This window comes from Eptesicus fuscus, chromosome 10 (assembly GCF_027574615.1).
Source record: "Eptesicus fuscus isolate TK198812 chromosome 10, DD_ASM_mEF_20220401, whole genome shotgun sequence".
Taxonomy (NCBI): Eukaryota; Metazoa; Chordata; class Mammalia; order Chiroptera; family Vespertilionidae; genus Eptesicus; species Eptesicus fuscus.
The window spans coordinates 40523135-40538380 of record NC_072482.1 but is presented as its reverse complement, the minus strand read 5'-3'; the positions used below and the strand labels follow the sequence as shown (position 1 = coordinate 40538380).

Sequence of the window (15246 nt, the reverse complement as noted above, 5' to 3'; positions counted from 1 at the left end):
CCAAACTGATTAAAGAAAACAAAGTGGCATCATCCCCAAATGAAAGAAAATTGGACTAAGGCCAAAGATGAAGGGAACCATATGAATAGATAAGACATCACAGCAAGAGACTTAAAGCTGAGGACCCCTGTGTTTAAAAAGACTACAATGCTCTTCAGGGATTCACCATGCTGTCTACTGGCTTTGGGAAAATAACTTCTATTTCAATTTTATATAACCAACATTTATGGTCAGAGCTTCCAAGTAGGTGTGCAAAAGCCTTTTAATTTTAAGTGGAAGGGTATAGTGTTATCTCTGTGACTTCGTGAATGTTGAATCAAATTCCTTGTAGTTCATTTCTGTTATAACCTAATGTGAGAAATGTTACTATTTAAGAGGAATAAACTGAAGATGGAATCATAATTCTGTATGGTGGATGGATGACAACCATACAGCTTAGATATTTGAAGAATTAAACAGATTTAAAATATACAGTTCCTTTGTCCTCATAACCATATTAGTATTTTTAAACCACATACTTTGATTTTTGTTTTGAGATATACAGTCATAATACTTAAATATTCTAAGAATGTATGAAGAAAAGTTTTAGTCAAAATGCTTATCACTATAGAATTTGAGTAATAATATTCTAATAAAAGTAAATGGCATAGCCGAAACCGGTTTGGCTCAGTGGATAGAGCGTCGGCCTGCGGACTGAAAGGTCCCAGGTTCGATTCCGGTCAAGGGCATGTACCATGGTTGCGGGCACATCCCCAGTGGGGGGTGTGCAGGAAGCAGCTGATCGCTGTTTCTCTCTCATCGATGTTTCTGACTCTCTATCCCTCTCTCTTCCTCTCTGTAAAAAATCAATAAAATATATTTAAAAAAAAAAAGTAAATGGTATATTTGTTTATCCATGCATGAAATCACAATTTGAAATCTAAAACTGATTATTTTTCATACATTACTTGATTAGAAAAACGGAACAGTGATGGAAGCTTCTAAAGTATTTCAAGAAGCATTGAAAAATAAACAAGACAAAGTTAAATCTGAAATAAAATCCCATTAATTACATATAAGTGGGGCTTCAGAAAAATGAGTCAGCAAATGTCATAAAATTGGAAACTGCTTTATAATAGCATTGAGTATATTTCTTAAAACTTTAAAATTGACCATATTCCAACTGAAAATGTTATCTTCCTAAATAGGTAAGTGTTACTATAGATACACAGATCATATTTAAGCTATTTAATTTAGATTTTTTGCCAGGTGATTTTTAAGTAACCATTGTGATCAGACCTAAAGGATTTACAAAAGCTAGCTTAATAGTGGGTGATAGCACTAGATTGATTTAATAGCCATTTATCTGTGTTAATAAATAAAAATGAGGCCCTGGCCAAGTAGCTTAGTTGGTTAGAGTGTCGTCCCAATATGCCAAGGTTGTGGGTTCAATCCCTGATTAGGTCAAGACACATACAAGAAACAACCAATGAATGCATAAAAAAGTGGAACAGCAAATCGATGTTTCTATCTCTCTCTCTCTCTTTTTCTCTTTCTTCCCTTTTTCTCTCTAAAATCAATCAATAAAAGAAATTTTAAAAATATAAATAGGAAATGAAGAAGGATGTGTGAAAGAACAAATATCTAGGCAAAAAATTAGGGGAGATATAAGCACATGTGTACACACATAGTCTCACCTCCCACTGAGACTGCATCTAATGCTTCCAAATCTTCTGCCAATCACAGATATGGGTGTAGTAACACCCATATCAACCCATAACATTAGAATTTGAGGGGAGCTGAAGGCTCGGGCTACCCACTTTTTAAAAACATTTTTATTTACTTATTATTTTTTCTTAATTTATTGGGGTAAAATTGGTCAACATGAACATATAGGTTTCTGGTATGGGTTTCCCTGTTTCAAGATCTGTTTATTGCACCATGTGCCCATCACCCTACCCACTTTTTAGTGTAACATAAAGCACCATTTGTAAAGCCTCTGGCTAATTTGATCAATTGAGGCACTTAAAATCGATAATGCAAGTTCCAGAGTAAATGTTTTTATCAAATTGGTCTTTAATTAAATTTAGAAGATAACTGAAATTTCCATTTTGTTCTATGAAAAAAAAAGAACTTTAACCAGATATCTGGCTGTTTAATATCATGTAGATAAAACATCTAAATAATTCGCTTGTTTTTCAATTTTTTAATCAAAATGTTTGCTATCTTTAGATGTAAAGTGGATTAAGAATTAGTCATGATAACTCATTTTCTGTGACTTATAAAGAAAGTGTGACTCAAAATAATGACCTATCCAATACACAAAGGGTAATTACTTTTATGCCAGATATATTTTAAAGTCATCTCTTCACTTGGTCTAGAGTTACATAAAATAGAACACATTGCAATGTACTACATAAATATAATATTCAGTTATAATAAAATGTAAAGTAAAATATAATGAATATCCTTGACTTTATCTTGTTAGGATTGTTGATTTTATTTGTTGAATAACAAATTAAAAAACAAATGCACTACTCTGAAATGGACTCACCTTGCAGGTGTCTCCAGTGCTCAGGAGTGTTCAAGCTGCCTGTGTCACGTCTGAGTACACTCGCTTCCTCAACAGCCCTGTAAAGCACATCAATTACATTCCAAGACATGTTAGTAATAGAGTGGAAGACGTTAAACAAGTTACAAGTGCTTGCAAGCAGCATTTATTTTTTAACACCCAGCAAAGCCATATATTCCTGGTCAGTGGGAGGATGTTAACTTATCGCTCACACAGAACTCATGTTAAGTAGATGGAATGGGATGTGGCTGCCAAATTAATGTCAGTGAAAAAAACAAGTATCTTCAGAATTTTAATAAACACTAGGGAGAGGTTTGAGGCAAAGAAACATAGGCACCATTTTCCCCCCTCTTTTAACATTCTAACCTGGCTTTCTGCTAAGAAAGATTAAGAGGATCACTTCTTTTATGCTAAACAATTACTCACTTCATTGACTAATTACAAATTTCGAAACTTGAAGAGCAGTTCTTCTATTGCCCTTTAGAGATATCTAACTTATCTAAACTATTTAATCATGTGTTAGTCCAAACTCCCTTTTAATACCTAGTACCTCTGTTGGAGTTGTGGCTTATTAGAAATCCATCTTCTCAGGTACAAATATCAAAACATTTTTAAAATATTTTTTATTGATTTCAGAGAGTAAGGAGAGACAGAGAAACATCAACGATGAGAGAAAATCATTGATCAGCTGCCTCCTGCACGCCCCCCTCAGGGATCGAGCCCACAAACAGGGCATGTGCCCCCACCAGGAATCGAACCATGATCTCCTGGTTCATAGGTCAACGCTCAACCACTGAGCCACACTGGTCGGGCCAAATATCAGAACTTTAATATCTCTTTTTCCCCTTACTCCATCTCAATTAATGCCTAATTAACTAGCATCCTAAAGGCTTGCTTTTTATTAGAAAGTTAAAATTTGAATCTCTTTTATCACATATTGCTAGAATAAATTCAGGTGTCTTAGTGTCTCCCCATCACCCTCACCCCAGAGAGTCCCTACCTAGTTTCCCAATTCATATTTTACTTAAGGAGCCCAGGATTGTCAAGGGTAGGTTAGATTTCTCTTCTCAGAGTCACTTTCACAGTTAAAAAAATAACAAAACCTTGTCTTTTAAAAGCACTCATCATCCTAGTAGCTTTAAGAAAACATCTTTGTTTAAGTATTATTTATTGTATTCTGTTTCTCAGACTTTCTATGACAATATGTTTTTGGTTGTTTGCTATATTCCATAGTAATTTCTCCCAAACATCAAGGTAATATCAATTGTACTATTTATTTATTTATTTTGTTATTTCTTTCTTTGGCAACAAATAATCTAAGGTAAGGGAAGTTAATTAAAAAAAGTCTTCTGAAACAAAGAAATGGTAGAAATGTTACTATTGAATCAATGAGTAAATATACTTTCTGTCGCTGCTACAAACTCATATAGTAGTTATGCAATTTCTGAATCTGGCATATAAAACGGTGCTAGCAAAGTGGGTATATATGATTTTTAAATAGCTCAGAATGAGCTGGATATACCCATACAAGATGGTCTTTTTTCACAAGGGACATGAATAATTTTGGCCAAATTCTTTTAGAAAAGAGGAATAATTTATTATACCCCCCTTTTACCCTTCTCAAAGTTTTACAAGCACCATAAGTAAATAAACATTAACATTTTCTTCAGAGAAGTTAAACATCCTTCCAGTACAAACTTGCAGAAGGAAAAACTCACACTACAAATATTACTTTGGGGAAAAGGAATTTACTTATTCATATTTAGTAGTTTTTGAAAATATATGTGTATTTCCAGTTTATATTTTGCCAAATTAATGTAACTTTTGAATGTCTCTTTTGTTTGGAGTAAGCAAAACAGTCTGGTCCATGGGACTTGCAACATTGATTGAAACGGCAAACATTTCACCAAGATGTCAAAACAGGAAAAACTTCTGGCATAATCAGCACTGATAGTAGGATAAGAAAATACTGGCTAGTCTTACTGATGCAAAACTCTTACTAAAGGACAATCTACATCGAGCTTGATTTTAAGAGTGATGATGTAGGTCTGTCTACCATATTTGTAGCTTGCATATTGAATTAATTTCCTAAGCTCACTGACCTGTGACAATTAATAGAATTAGTTTTATGTGGTCATAAACTTCAAGTAAATATTCTTAAAAATAACACCTTAGGAAATTACACTTACAAGATTCTTAATGGTAGAATAGCAATGCTTTATAAGATGTTCACATCTGAGAATTTAATCTACACAAATAATCCTGTATATAGCTAAAGGATTCCTTCAAACTGAACTGTTTGTTGCTGATCATTTTAATCCACTCACACAGATGTAAGATGAAACAGTGGGGTCAAGAGAAAGGGGTGCTAGCCCATTATTGAGAGCAGCTGAGTTTAACTAACTTTTCTATAACTAGTTATATTAACTTGGGAAAAGTCATCTAGCCTTTCTTCATCTCTAAAATTTGGACTGCACCTTGGTCAGAATATTGTTGAAGATAAAATGAGACAATCCTAATAAAGAGGGGATATGCTAATGACCGTCACACCCTCACAAAGATGGTGGCGCCAACAACCAATAAGGATGGAATATGCTAATTGACTGTCACACCCTCAAAGATGGCGGCGCCCAGTCCCCTCAGCCCCACCAGGGCGGCAGGCACACGGCACAGCCAGGCCCACCCTCAGGAGGGTCCGGCCACTCCGTGTGCCTGCCTCAAGAGTCCCCCAGTCCCCTCAGCCCCCCAGCTGCCCAGTGCCGGCCTGAGGAGCAGGCAAGCCTCGGATGGCAACTTCCCAGATACCCAGGGCCACCCGAGGCTCAGGAAACCAGGGCCAGCCAAAGCTTGCGCTGCTGGCAGTGGCAGCAGCAGAGGTGTGATGGGGGCATCGCCTTCCCCTGATCTCTGGGTCACCTCTCGCCTCTGAGGACTCCCAGACTGTGAGAGGGGGCAGGCTGGGCTGAGGGACCGCCCTCCAGTGCATGAATTTTCATGCACCAGGCCTCTAGTATAGAATAAAAATGATTGAAAAGTTTAAAACTATAAAAGTTAACCTCTTGATTGGTAATAACCACACAAGTAATAAAAAGTTGAAATACTATCTCCAAACTAACCTAGAAGTTGTATAACTTGGGGTGTTTCTGGCCTTCAATAAATCCTGAATAATTGTTATTTCCATGAAGAAACATGGGTAATTTCACAAGTACAATTTAGCTATGGAAACAGGTACAACAGTCCCTCTTATCCATGGGACTGGGCACATTGACTAGTACATGTTCCAAGACTCCCAATGGATGCCTGAAACCACATATAGTACTGAATCCTACATAATACTTCCCCCCTATACATACATACATACATACATACATACATACAATTTATGGCTTTTTGTTGGTATGTCCGAATTGCCAGCATCACTACTCTTGCAGTTTGGGGCTATTATTAAGTAAAATAAGGGTGACTTGAACACAAGCACTGTGATTATCAAGAAGCTATACTATGTAACAAATAGGTGGTGGTATCTGCATGTGACAAACAGGTGGAGTCACTGGACATAGGGATGATTTACATCCCACAGAGTGAGACCACAGGAAATTTCATCACACTACTTAGAACAGTGAACAATTTAAAACTTATGAATTGTTTATTTCCGGAATTTCCATTTAATATTTTTGGACAACGGGTAACTGAAACCACAGAAAGAGAATCCAAGGATAAAGAAGGGCTACTGTAATTTAGTTTCAAAGTAAATTTTAATTTTTACATGAAGCACTTTGATTTATTGCTTCTTAATACTAACTGGACAGCAGGGAGATCTTTAATTTACTCTGCAATGTAGACACCTGCATGCACATGCTTCTTCAAAAAGGATGCCTGTCTGTCCCCCAATGGCCTCCAGGATCAGTGGGAGTTGCCCTATAAAGACAGTGAATGGCAAAGGGGTGGAGGGTGACTCAAATTCCTCACTTTGCCACTGTTCTGCCCAGGCTGCAAGGTGCTTCTGCAGGTTCATATTGCTTTATATGAAAAGGATCAAAGAGCAGAAGCAATGAAAGGTGGTAAATCAATGGAGAGAGTGGGGAGGGCTGGTGTGGAAAGATCAATGGGGAGATAGGAATATGAGGAGAGATTAGCTAGAGTGCTGTGGGAGAAAGAAGTTATAGGCTTAACAGCAGTTTTCTGGGCTCTTCCCTCTCTCCTTCTGGGTTTGAGTTTGTGAAAATCATTTCTTATTTGTTAGCTTCCTAAAACTATTTTTGAGAAGATAGGAAGCCAACAAAGCAAAATGGGAAAGGTAGTGACACAGGTAAGTAAACTTGTGGCAGTCTCCAAATCTCACTCTGTGCTTCATTGTTAGTGGTGTTTCTTGCAAGCTCCCTGTAAGGCTGCTGAGCTTCCTAGCTCTCTACCACTATTCACGGCTTGGGAAGAAACTCCCATGAGCCCAGTTAGGTAACTGCATTCTGGCCCTCAACAGTTGTTTCAGGATAAAACACCTTGGTTCTCAATGTTAAATCCAAGTTGAACTTTCAGAACCTGTAAAGAAAGAAGGAAGAAGGAGCATATATGCATACAAATTCTTTGGTTGAGGGGCGGGAGGTGTGGGGAAGGGAAAATGACGGGGGCAGGCTAAAAGAGGTCAATGGGGGGAAAAAGGGGACATATGTAATACTTTCAACAATAAAGATTTTTTTAAAAAGAAAGAAGGAACAGAGTGCAGTCCAGTTTAGTTTTAAATCTAAAAGGAAAATGAGAAGCCTGGGAGAAGCCAGACTCAAGAATGAAAGGGAAAAGGAGAGCAACCACTTCCGTAAGTTACTTCACTTTCCTCTGCCTTATTTCCCCTGTCTGGAAAATGGGAATGTAATATGTAAAGCTTTGATATTTGAAAAAAGTTTAAAAGAAATAATGTATGTGAAATACTGAGCACACTGCCTGGCACATTATGACAAAACTGGAGGCCCAGTGCATGAATTCATGTACGAGTTGGGTCCGGCCGGCATGCCCCAATGGGGGCCCATTGACTAGGCCAGTAGAGTGGAGGGGCTGTGGGAAGTTGGCCAGCCAGCCCCGCCCTCGATCAGGTGGGGGGAGGGGCGATGGGAGGTGTGGCTTGATGGGGGGAGGGGCCATGGGCAGTTGGGCAAGGGGCTGATCAGGGCCTGGATCAGGCCAGTTGGCTGCCACAAGTGCGTGTCATAGCCACTGGTCGTTCTGGTTGCTGGGCTTTTATATATATAGATAAATAATGGTAACTATTATTAAGGCTAAAATGGAATTTCTTCTTATGGTGCTAAATCAAGATAATTGTTACTACAACTTTTAAATCAAGATCAACTTTTAATTATGAGTGTGTTTTTTTCTAAAAAAATGTATGTAAAGTTTTCTTGTAAAAATTTCAAATAGAAATTCAGAACATCATATTATCACATATTTCTAACCCTTTTAAATAGGGAAAAGTAAATATTTACCAAATAAGTTCAGAAGCTAAAGCCTGAAAAAACCTGCAACTCTGTATCTAAATTTAATCTAAGAGTATCTGTGTTGAGAGATGTCTGGGCTGTGAATGTGTTTGGAAAGCATAAACTTTCTCATTTGATAATTATCTTGGTTCACTAAGAAAAAAAAAATGTTTGCCAATTGCAAAATTTGCAATTTCATGTAAAGATGAACATTCCTCCCCCACCCCCAGAATGTACATAAATATTATCTCAGTTTGAATACAGAGAAAAGAGGGGTGGTAAAAACAACAGCAGATGCTTCCAACCAACAATCTGCATAAAGTGGCCACTATGAATCAGGCACATATGAATCCAGTCAAAGCACCACCAAAGCACTGCTAAAAGTAAAGTATCCCAGATATCCTAGTGTAAGAGGTAGCAGGGTCTGGATTATGGAGATGTGGAAGGTTGTGGTAAGGAGAGAACCCGGTTGGAGAGCCGAGAATGCTTTGTTAAAGACGTGTCCCTGGCAGCTTAGGAGAAGGGGTCTTGCCCCACCACTGCTGGGACTCATCTTTTCCCCAGCAAAGGGTCTGGTGCATAGCAGACCCTCTATGTCTGGCCTCTACATCTACATTCTACATCTGCCTCTCAGCCATGCCATTCATTCTTGATAGAGTCCTTAAGAGCAACTGGTCAGAGAAGAATAGCCTCTGCTTGGGAAAGGGTCCCAACCTAGAGAACCAAGCTGCAGTGGCTGTTTTCAGTGTAGTACAAAGTAAGGCTGGGCACTTGTGTTCAGGACCTCATGGACATCTTACTAAAATGTAGTTTCTTTTAGCCCCATAGAACAAAACCTTGGGCATGCATGAAGCACAGATGCTCACCAGTTCTGAGATACTTTTCTTTGAGAAAGGGTTAAAATACAGTACAAAATAATGGCAGTGGGGCTAACCCCTTGAATTTTTTTTTCAATGTACCTAATTCACGAGTCACCTCTTTGGCCTTATTTTTAGGAGAAAAAAAATTTTTAAACATATTTTATATGTCAAAGAGGAATAGAGAGGGAGAAATAGAAACATCAATGATGAGAGAGGCTGCCTCCTGCACGCTCCCCACTGGGGATGAGCCTGCAAACTGGGCACGTGCCCTGTCCAGGAATCGAACTGTGACCTTCTAGTTCATAGGTCGTTGCTCAACCATTGAGCCACTGTGGTGGGCAGGAAAAAAAAAAAAAAAACACCAAAAAACATTTTGAACAGGCCTTTTCTTTTTCGTTTAAATCTTTTTCCTATTTGTGCTGTTCTTGCCTTACAACTGGAAGGTACTGGCAAGCTACAAGCATCACGTTCCTGAAAATAATGGCTAAACAGCAGTCACAGCCAAATGAGTTGGGTTTAAGGCCTGACCCCACATTAGCCATGAAACTTGGGCAAATCTCTGTACTTCTAGGTTCCTCTATTTCCAAATCCCTATGACACCGAATATCTTCTTCTTGAATTGAAGAGTATATGTGGTTTTATGTGTAAAGAGTTAAGTAGGGTATGGCCCAGAGGTGATCAATAAGGTCCTGAAACCTACACAAACCTTATTTAAATGCACTACCAATCTCATTTCTTACCGTGGTGGTGTATTCACCCTTCCTCAAGCATTTTCCAGCTCTCTTGTACTCCTCCCTTTGTTGATTATCCCCTTCTCCCTCTTCCTCGGCTATGGAAGGAAATCCAAATAACGCCTCTCTCTCTTCCGCTCTTCTCTCCCAGTTCCCTTAATCCTAGCTCAGCCCACTGCTCCTGTGTCGGAACATGTGCAGTTGAGCCATCATTATGTACTTGTCTATCATGCCCATTAGACGACGTGAAGTACAGTCATTCTTAAAGCCTCGGCACTTAGCTTGGTGCCTGGCAGGCAAGAGGTAGTCAAGCCGTTATACACACAGAGATGTAACTTTTCTGAATGTCCGTATAGAATGGATGGATGGATTCATGCGTGGGTGGCTGGACAGTGTGCTTTGGGGGAGGCAATGGTCTATGAGAATTGGGTGGTTGTCTTAGCGTCCTTTCCCCGACTCCCCTCCTAACCCCGCCCCCGCTCCCACCCCCCCCCCCTCCCCCCCAGCTGAAGGATAATGGCCTCCGTCTAAGATCCAGGTCCAGTGGTCTCTCTGCTTTGGGACACAGCTCTGCGGGGCACCGGCAGGGGGCGGCGTTGTCACGCAGCTGGAAGCTCCCCGGGTGCCCGGCCCCGCCCCCTCGAGGCGCGCAGCTCTGGCGGGAGGGGGGGCCCTGGCTCCCCCAGTGCAGAGGGGCGGACAGTCCTTCCTCCGACCGGGCCGCGGGGGTGGCGAGGGCCGCGGGCGGCAGTTCCCCGCTTCCCCTCCCCAGGCGCGCTGCCCTCGGCCCGCACCTCAGCGTCGGCCTCCCGGCCTCCACGCCGCGGGAAAGAAAGTTCCTGCCGGCTGGGGAAGAGGCGGGGAGCGGCCGGAACGGAAGGCCAGGTGAAAGGGGGGAGCTTTCCAGAAAAGAAGGTGCGAGTACGGTGGGGGTACCCACGGCACGCCTTCCGCGCTGCTGAAGCGACGGGAGCTGGGGGGAGGCACTCCTTCACTCCTTCACCCGGTTCTTTCACGTTTGGTAGAAACGACAGCCTTTCACACTGACATTCACGTGAAAAAGACAAACCTTCGCCTGGCGTGAGGAACGCGCTCCGCCTCCTCGGGTTCCCGGGGAGAGAACCGCCGCCGGGCGCCTCCTCCGCGAGGGTCCCTCAGCGCCCCCAGGGCCGCGCCGCCCGCCCCGCCCCGCCCCGCCCCGGCCGGAGCCCCGGAGCCCCCGGGGCGGCGCTCAGGGACGCGCGCTGGCCGGCGCCCGCTCCCGGCGCCCGGAGCCGCTGGGGCGCTGGAGTCGGACGCGCTGTCCTCGGCCCCGCCCCCCGCGCTTCCACGGGCGCGCCTCGGGCTCCCCGCGCTTCCCGAGGTTTCGAGAAACGAGAAACGAAACCCAGGGAGCCAAACCCAGCGGGCGAGCCCTTCCCCTCGGGTGCGGAGGAGGCGGATTTGCACGGACCAGCGGACGCTGGAGGGCACGAGGCCCCGGCTGGTGCAGGGGACCGGGTTTCCTCGTCAAGTAAACGGTCCGGGTCCAGCGATCCTCCCCGGGTCCTGAGGAACCTCCGGAGCCCCGTCGTGAGGGAGGCTGTGACCAGCGCGCTGTATCCGGCGAGGGTTTTAGGTTCGGGAAGTTTCCACAGTTGCGGGGGTTTTAGTTGCGATCCTGTTTTGAGGGCCACTTGGGACTCTGGGCATGTGCGGGGTCTCCTCGTGGGGAAAGAGTGTGGGCGGGGAGCTGTCCGTAAGTCACAGGTGTGTAAATACACACACTCGCACACGGCCGCCGGCCCGCAGCTCCGCGGACCGCTCGCTCAGCGCTGGCGGCCGGAACCGTCCGCCGGGAGGGGGCGGCGCCCTATGCAGATGAGGAGGGCGTGGCCAGCGCGCCGCGCCGGGCCCCGGAAGCGCGGAGAGGCCCGGTATAAAAAAAGTACTGAGGACATTTCTCCCCGCACAACTGCTAAAGCTCCGGAGACGGGAGCGTGCGCGGCGGGGCGGCAGCAGGGAGCCGCCACCTCCGGGACCACCGCAGCTGAGGCGGCAGCGGCGTGGGAGGGGGGCGAGGGGCGGGACTGGCCGGCGCGGGCGGCTGGGGTCTGGGAAGGACGAAGTCGCTCGCCGACGGCCGGGAGCGCACTCGCCGCTCCTGGGAAGTGTTTGGCGGCTTCGCGGTTCCTTTGCTCGCCGCGCTCCTAGAAGGGGCGGCCGCCTCCAGGTGACACAGACGGGACTCCCGCTTGCGCTTTCCAGATGCATCAGAGATACTTTTGGTGCGGGGCTGCTCTGCGGGGCGCGGCGCGCGCGGCGGGGGACAGCGGGGGGCCTGGGGAGGGGGAGTCTCTGAGGAACCTCCGAGCCGAGCCCCGGGACGAGCCCGGGGAAGGGGTTCCCCGGGGAGGGGGCGCGCTCCTTTCCTCGTTGGGCGCCTGTGGCCGCCAGCCGCCTCACGGAGCTCCTTTCCCCCACCCCCCCTTTTTTTTTTTTTTTCTTTTAGGACTGACCAGGGCCAAGTGGCATTCGGCGGGCACTTCATGGCGGAAGGTGAAGGGTACTTTGCCATGGCCGAGGACGAGCTGGCCGGCGGCGCCTACATCCCCCTGGGCTGCGACTTTAGCGGCGGCAGCAGCGACGTGGTTGGCGGCTGCGGTTTCGACGAGCCCTGCTCGGACTACTGCGAAAGCCCCACGGCGCACTGCAACGTGCTCAACTGGGAGCAAGTGCAGCGGCTGGACGGCATCCTGAGCGAGACCATCCCGATCCACGGCCGCGGCAACTTCCCCACGCTCGAGCTGCAGCCGAGCCTGATCGTGAAGGTGGTGCGGCGGCGCCTGGCGGAGCAGGGCATCTGCGTCCGCGACGTGCGCCTCAACGGCTCGGCGGCCAGCCACGTCCTGCACCAGGACAGCGGCCTGGGCTACAAGGACCTGGACCTCATCTTCTGCGCCGACCTGCGAGGGGAAGAGGAGTTTCAGACTGTGAAGGACGTCGTGCTGGACTGCCTGTTGGACTTCTTACCCGAAGGGGTGAACAAAGAGAAGATCACACCACTCACGCTCAAGGTAAAGTCACCCGACCAGGGCTGGGGGGTCCACTCCGGGGCAGGGGGTTCTCAGGGCCAGGGGAAAAGGAAAGATGCCAGAAATCTATGGCCCTGACAGGTTTTTGGGTGCGCTTGTGTATTTTGCTTTTGAGTCTTGACAATGAGTAATCTAAGGTGCGTGGAGGATGCCCAGTGTTTTACTTAACTTGGTGCTTCAGCGCCACAACTCTCCTGCTTCCTCCTATGCCCCCCCCGCCCCCCATTCCTTCCCCTTATTTTTTAACTCTTGGCATTCCTTGCTTGAGTCTTCTCCAGAGTCGGTTCTAAGTGGAAGAATGAAATGATCTAAATCATTTTTTTTTTTTGAGTCATTATATGTTCTAGTCATTGGGAAAATAGCAACCTGAAGCAGAACCAAGCCAGTGAGCTTATTGTATTGGAAAATGTGAATAGATTTCCCAGCTGCATTCAGCTGACTCCCTGTGTTCAAGATATACGTGGTGCTTCTCTGGGTTTGTTCATGTGTTAAGGATATAGTGTGTCTCCCCTCCTCTCTCTGGTTCAAAGCGCATTTTACACATTTAGTTAAAATTGTCTGAGGAATCAGCCTCCCAGAATGTCCTAATATAGTTCATTTTTATTGTAACTGCCAAACACCCCTAGAGGGACAGACAAGATACTGATCTCATCTGTTGTCTCAGGGGTGGGGGGTGGGGGGGGGGGGGGCAGAACTGAGTGACTAGAGACAAGAATGAGAGGCAGACCAACTTTCCTCTGAATGCTCTTCTTTCTTTTGAATATTATGTGAATGTTGTATCTATAAGACCATTTTCAAAAAATAACATTTCAGAAGTCAGACATGACAACAGAACCTTTTAGTACTGTGCTACATCTGCCAAAAGCCTCAAACTATTATTTCTCGTCTCTTTCCCAGACAGTAAAACCACTCGTTAAATGTATTTTTTTTTTCTGTTTTCAGAAGACTGTTTAAGCCTGTAGGTAGTGTTTTGCTGAAACTTGACAAAACAAAAGGGAAGGAGCAAAGTAAATGTCTTCTGTGAGGAGGATGTGTTTATTTATTATTTTTGCTAGTTGTGCTCATCTTGTTTTATCTTTTGAATTATAGGAAGCTTATGTGCAGAAAATGGTTAAAGTGTGCAATGACTCTGACCGATGGAGTCTTATATCCCTATCAAACAACAGTGGCAAAAATATGGAACTGAAATTTGTGGATTCCCTCCGGAGGCAGTTTGAATTTAGTGTAGATTCTTTCCAAATCAAATTAGACTCTCTTCTCCTCTTTTACGAATGTTCAGAGAACCCGATGACTGAAACATTTCACCCTACAATAATCGGTGAGAGCGTCTATGGCGATTTCCACGAAGCCTTTGATCACCTTTGTAATAAGATCATTGCCACCAGGAACCCAGAGGAAATCAGAGGGGGAGGCCTACTGAAGTACTGCAACCTTTTAGTAAGGGGCTTTAGGCCCGCCTCTGATGAGATCAAGACCCTTCAGAGGTATATGTGTTCCAGGTTTTTCATCGACTTCTCAGACATTGGAGAGCAGCAGAGAAAACTGGAGTCCTATTTACAGAACCACTTCGTGGGATTGGAAGACCGCAAGTATGACTATCTCATGACCCTTCATGGAGTGGTGAATGAGAGTACAGTGTGCCTGATGGGACATGAAAGAAGACAGACTTTAAACCTTATCACAATGCTGGCTATCCGGGTGCTAGCTGACCAAAATGTCATCCCTAACGTGGCTAACGTCACTTGCTATTACCAGCCGGCCCCCTATGTAGCAGATGCCAACTTTAGCAATTACTACATTGCACAAGTCCAGCCAGTATTCACATGCCAGCAACAGACGTACTCTACTTGGCTACCCTGCAATTAAAAATCATTTAAAAATATCCTGTGGGGAAGCCATTTCAGATAAGATAGAGAAAAATAAAAAGAAGGAAAAAAAAAGGCTGAGGGACCCAGCCCTGATTAGGGATATGTTTTGTACAATGATGATCTGCTCCTGATTTTAAGCTTGGCAAAGTTTGTGGATCCTTTCATAGATATGGGAGCATGATCTTAAAATGATCCCCACCCACCATCAACCCATGCACCAAATCCTCCTACCCAATAAGATTCTATTCTGAAACAAAAGAGACCGGTCATTGAAAACAACCAGGTTCTCCTAAAATAACAAGGGGGAAAAAAATGCTTGATGACAATATGGGTTTGCAGTACCTTGCTCCCATAGCTTTGCCATGGGGAGGGCGGGGGGGGGGGGGGGGGGAGGTGGAGTTTCTTATAAGGTGGAATTCACAAAAGGGAAAATACAGAGGAAAAAAGATCTCACCCCATATTAATTATCATATCAGGAGTTTAGATAGTAATAATACAGGAAGAAGGGAAACTCTAACATTGGGAGTATTATCTGAAGCTTGTCTCAAGTGCTTTTTGTGAAACTCCTGTTGCGCTAACAGAAATGGCTTACTCCAAATGAACAGTAGTAGGTTGATGCAGTTTTCATAACAAACAGCAGAACTTACGATGACACAATCCATTATTTCCAGCTGCGTGTTTAGCTTGCATTTTTAAA

The 15246-nt window shown here is 44.6% G+C and overlaps 1 protein-coding gene across 2 annotated transcripts; it reads left to right on the top strand.

The window, feature by feature from the left end:
* The first annotated feature begins 11710 nt into the window (after window positions 1-11710).
* TENT5A (terminal nucleotidyltransferase 5A) lies at window positions 11711-14908 on the top strand. Of its 2 annotated transcripts, none has more exons than XM_008143525.3 (3): window positions 11711-11819; window positions 12099-12663; window positions 13771-14908. In XM_008143525.3, exons 2-3 carry the CDS (start codon window positions 12136-12138, stop codon window positions 14545-14547), a joined length of 1305 nt encoding a protein of 434 aa, XP_008141747.1. In that variant the 5' UTR covers window positions 11711-11819; window positions 12099-12135; the 3' UTR covers window positions 14548-14908. The 2 variants fall into 2 exon arrangements, with proteins under 2 accessions (XP_008141747.1, XP_008141702.1); XM_008143480.3 differs by having other exon boundaries at window positions 11711-11874.
* The last annotated feature ends 338 nt before the right edge of the window (window positions 14909-15246 follow it).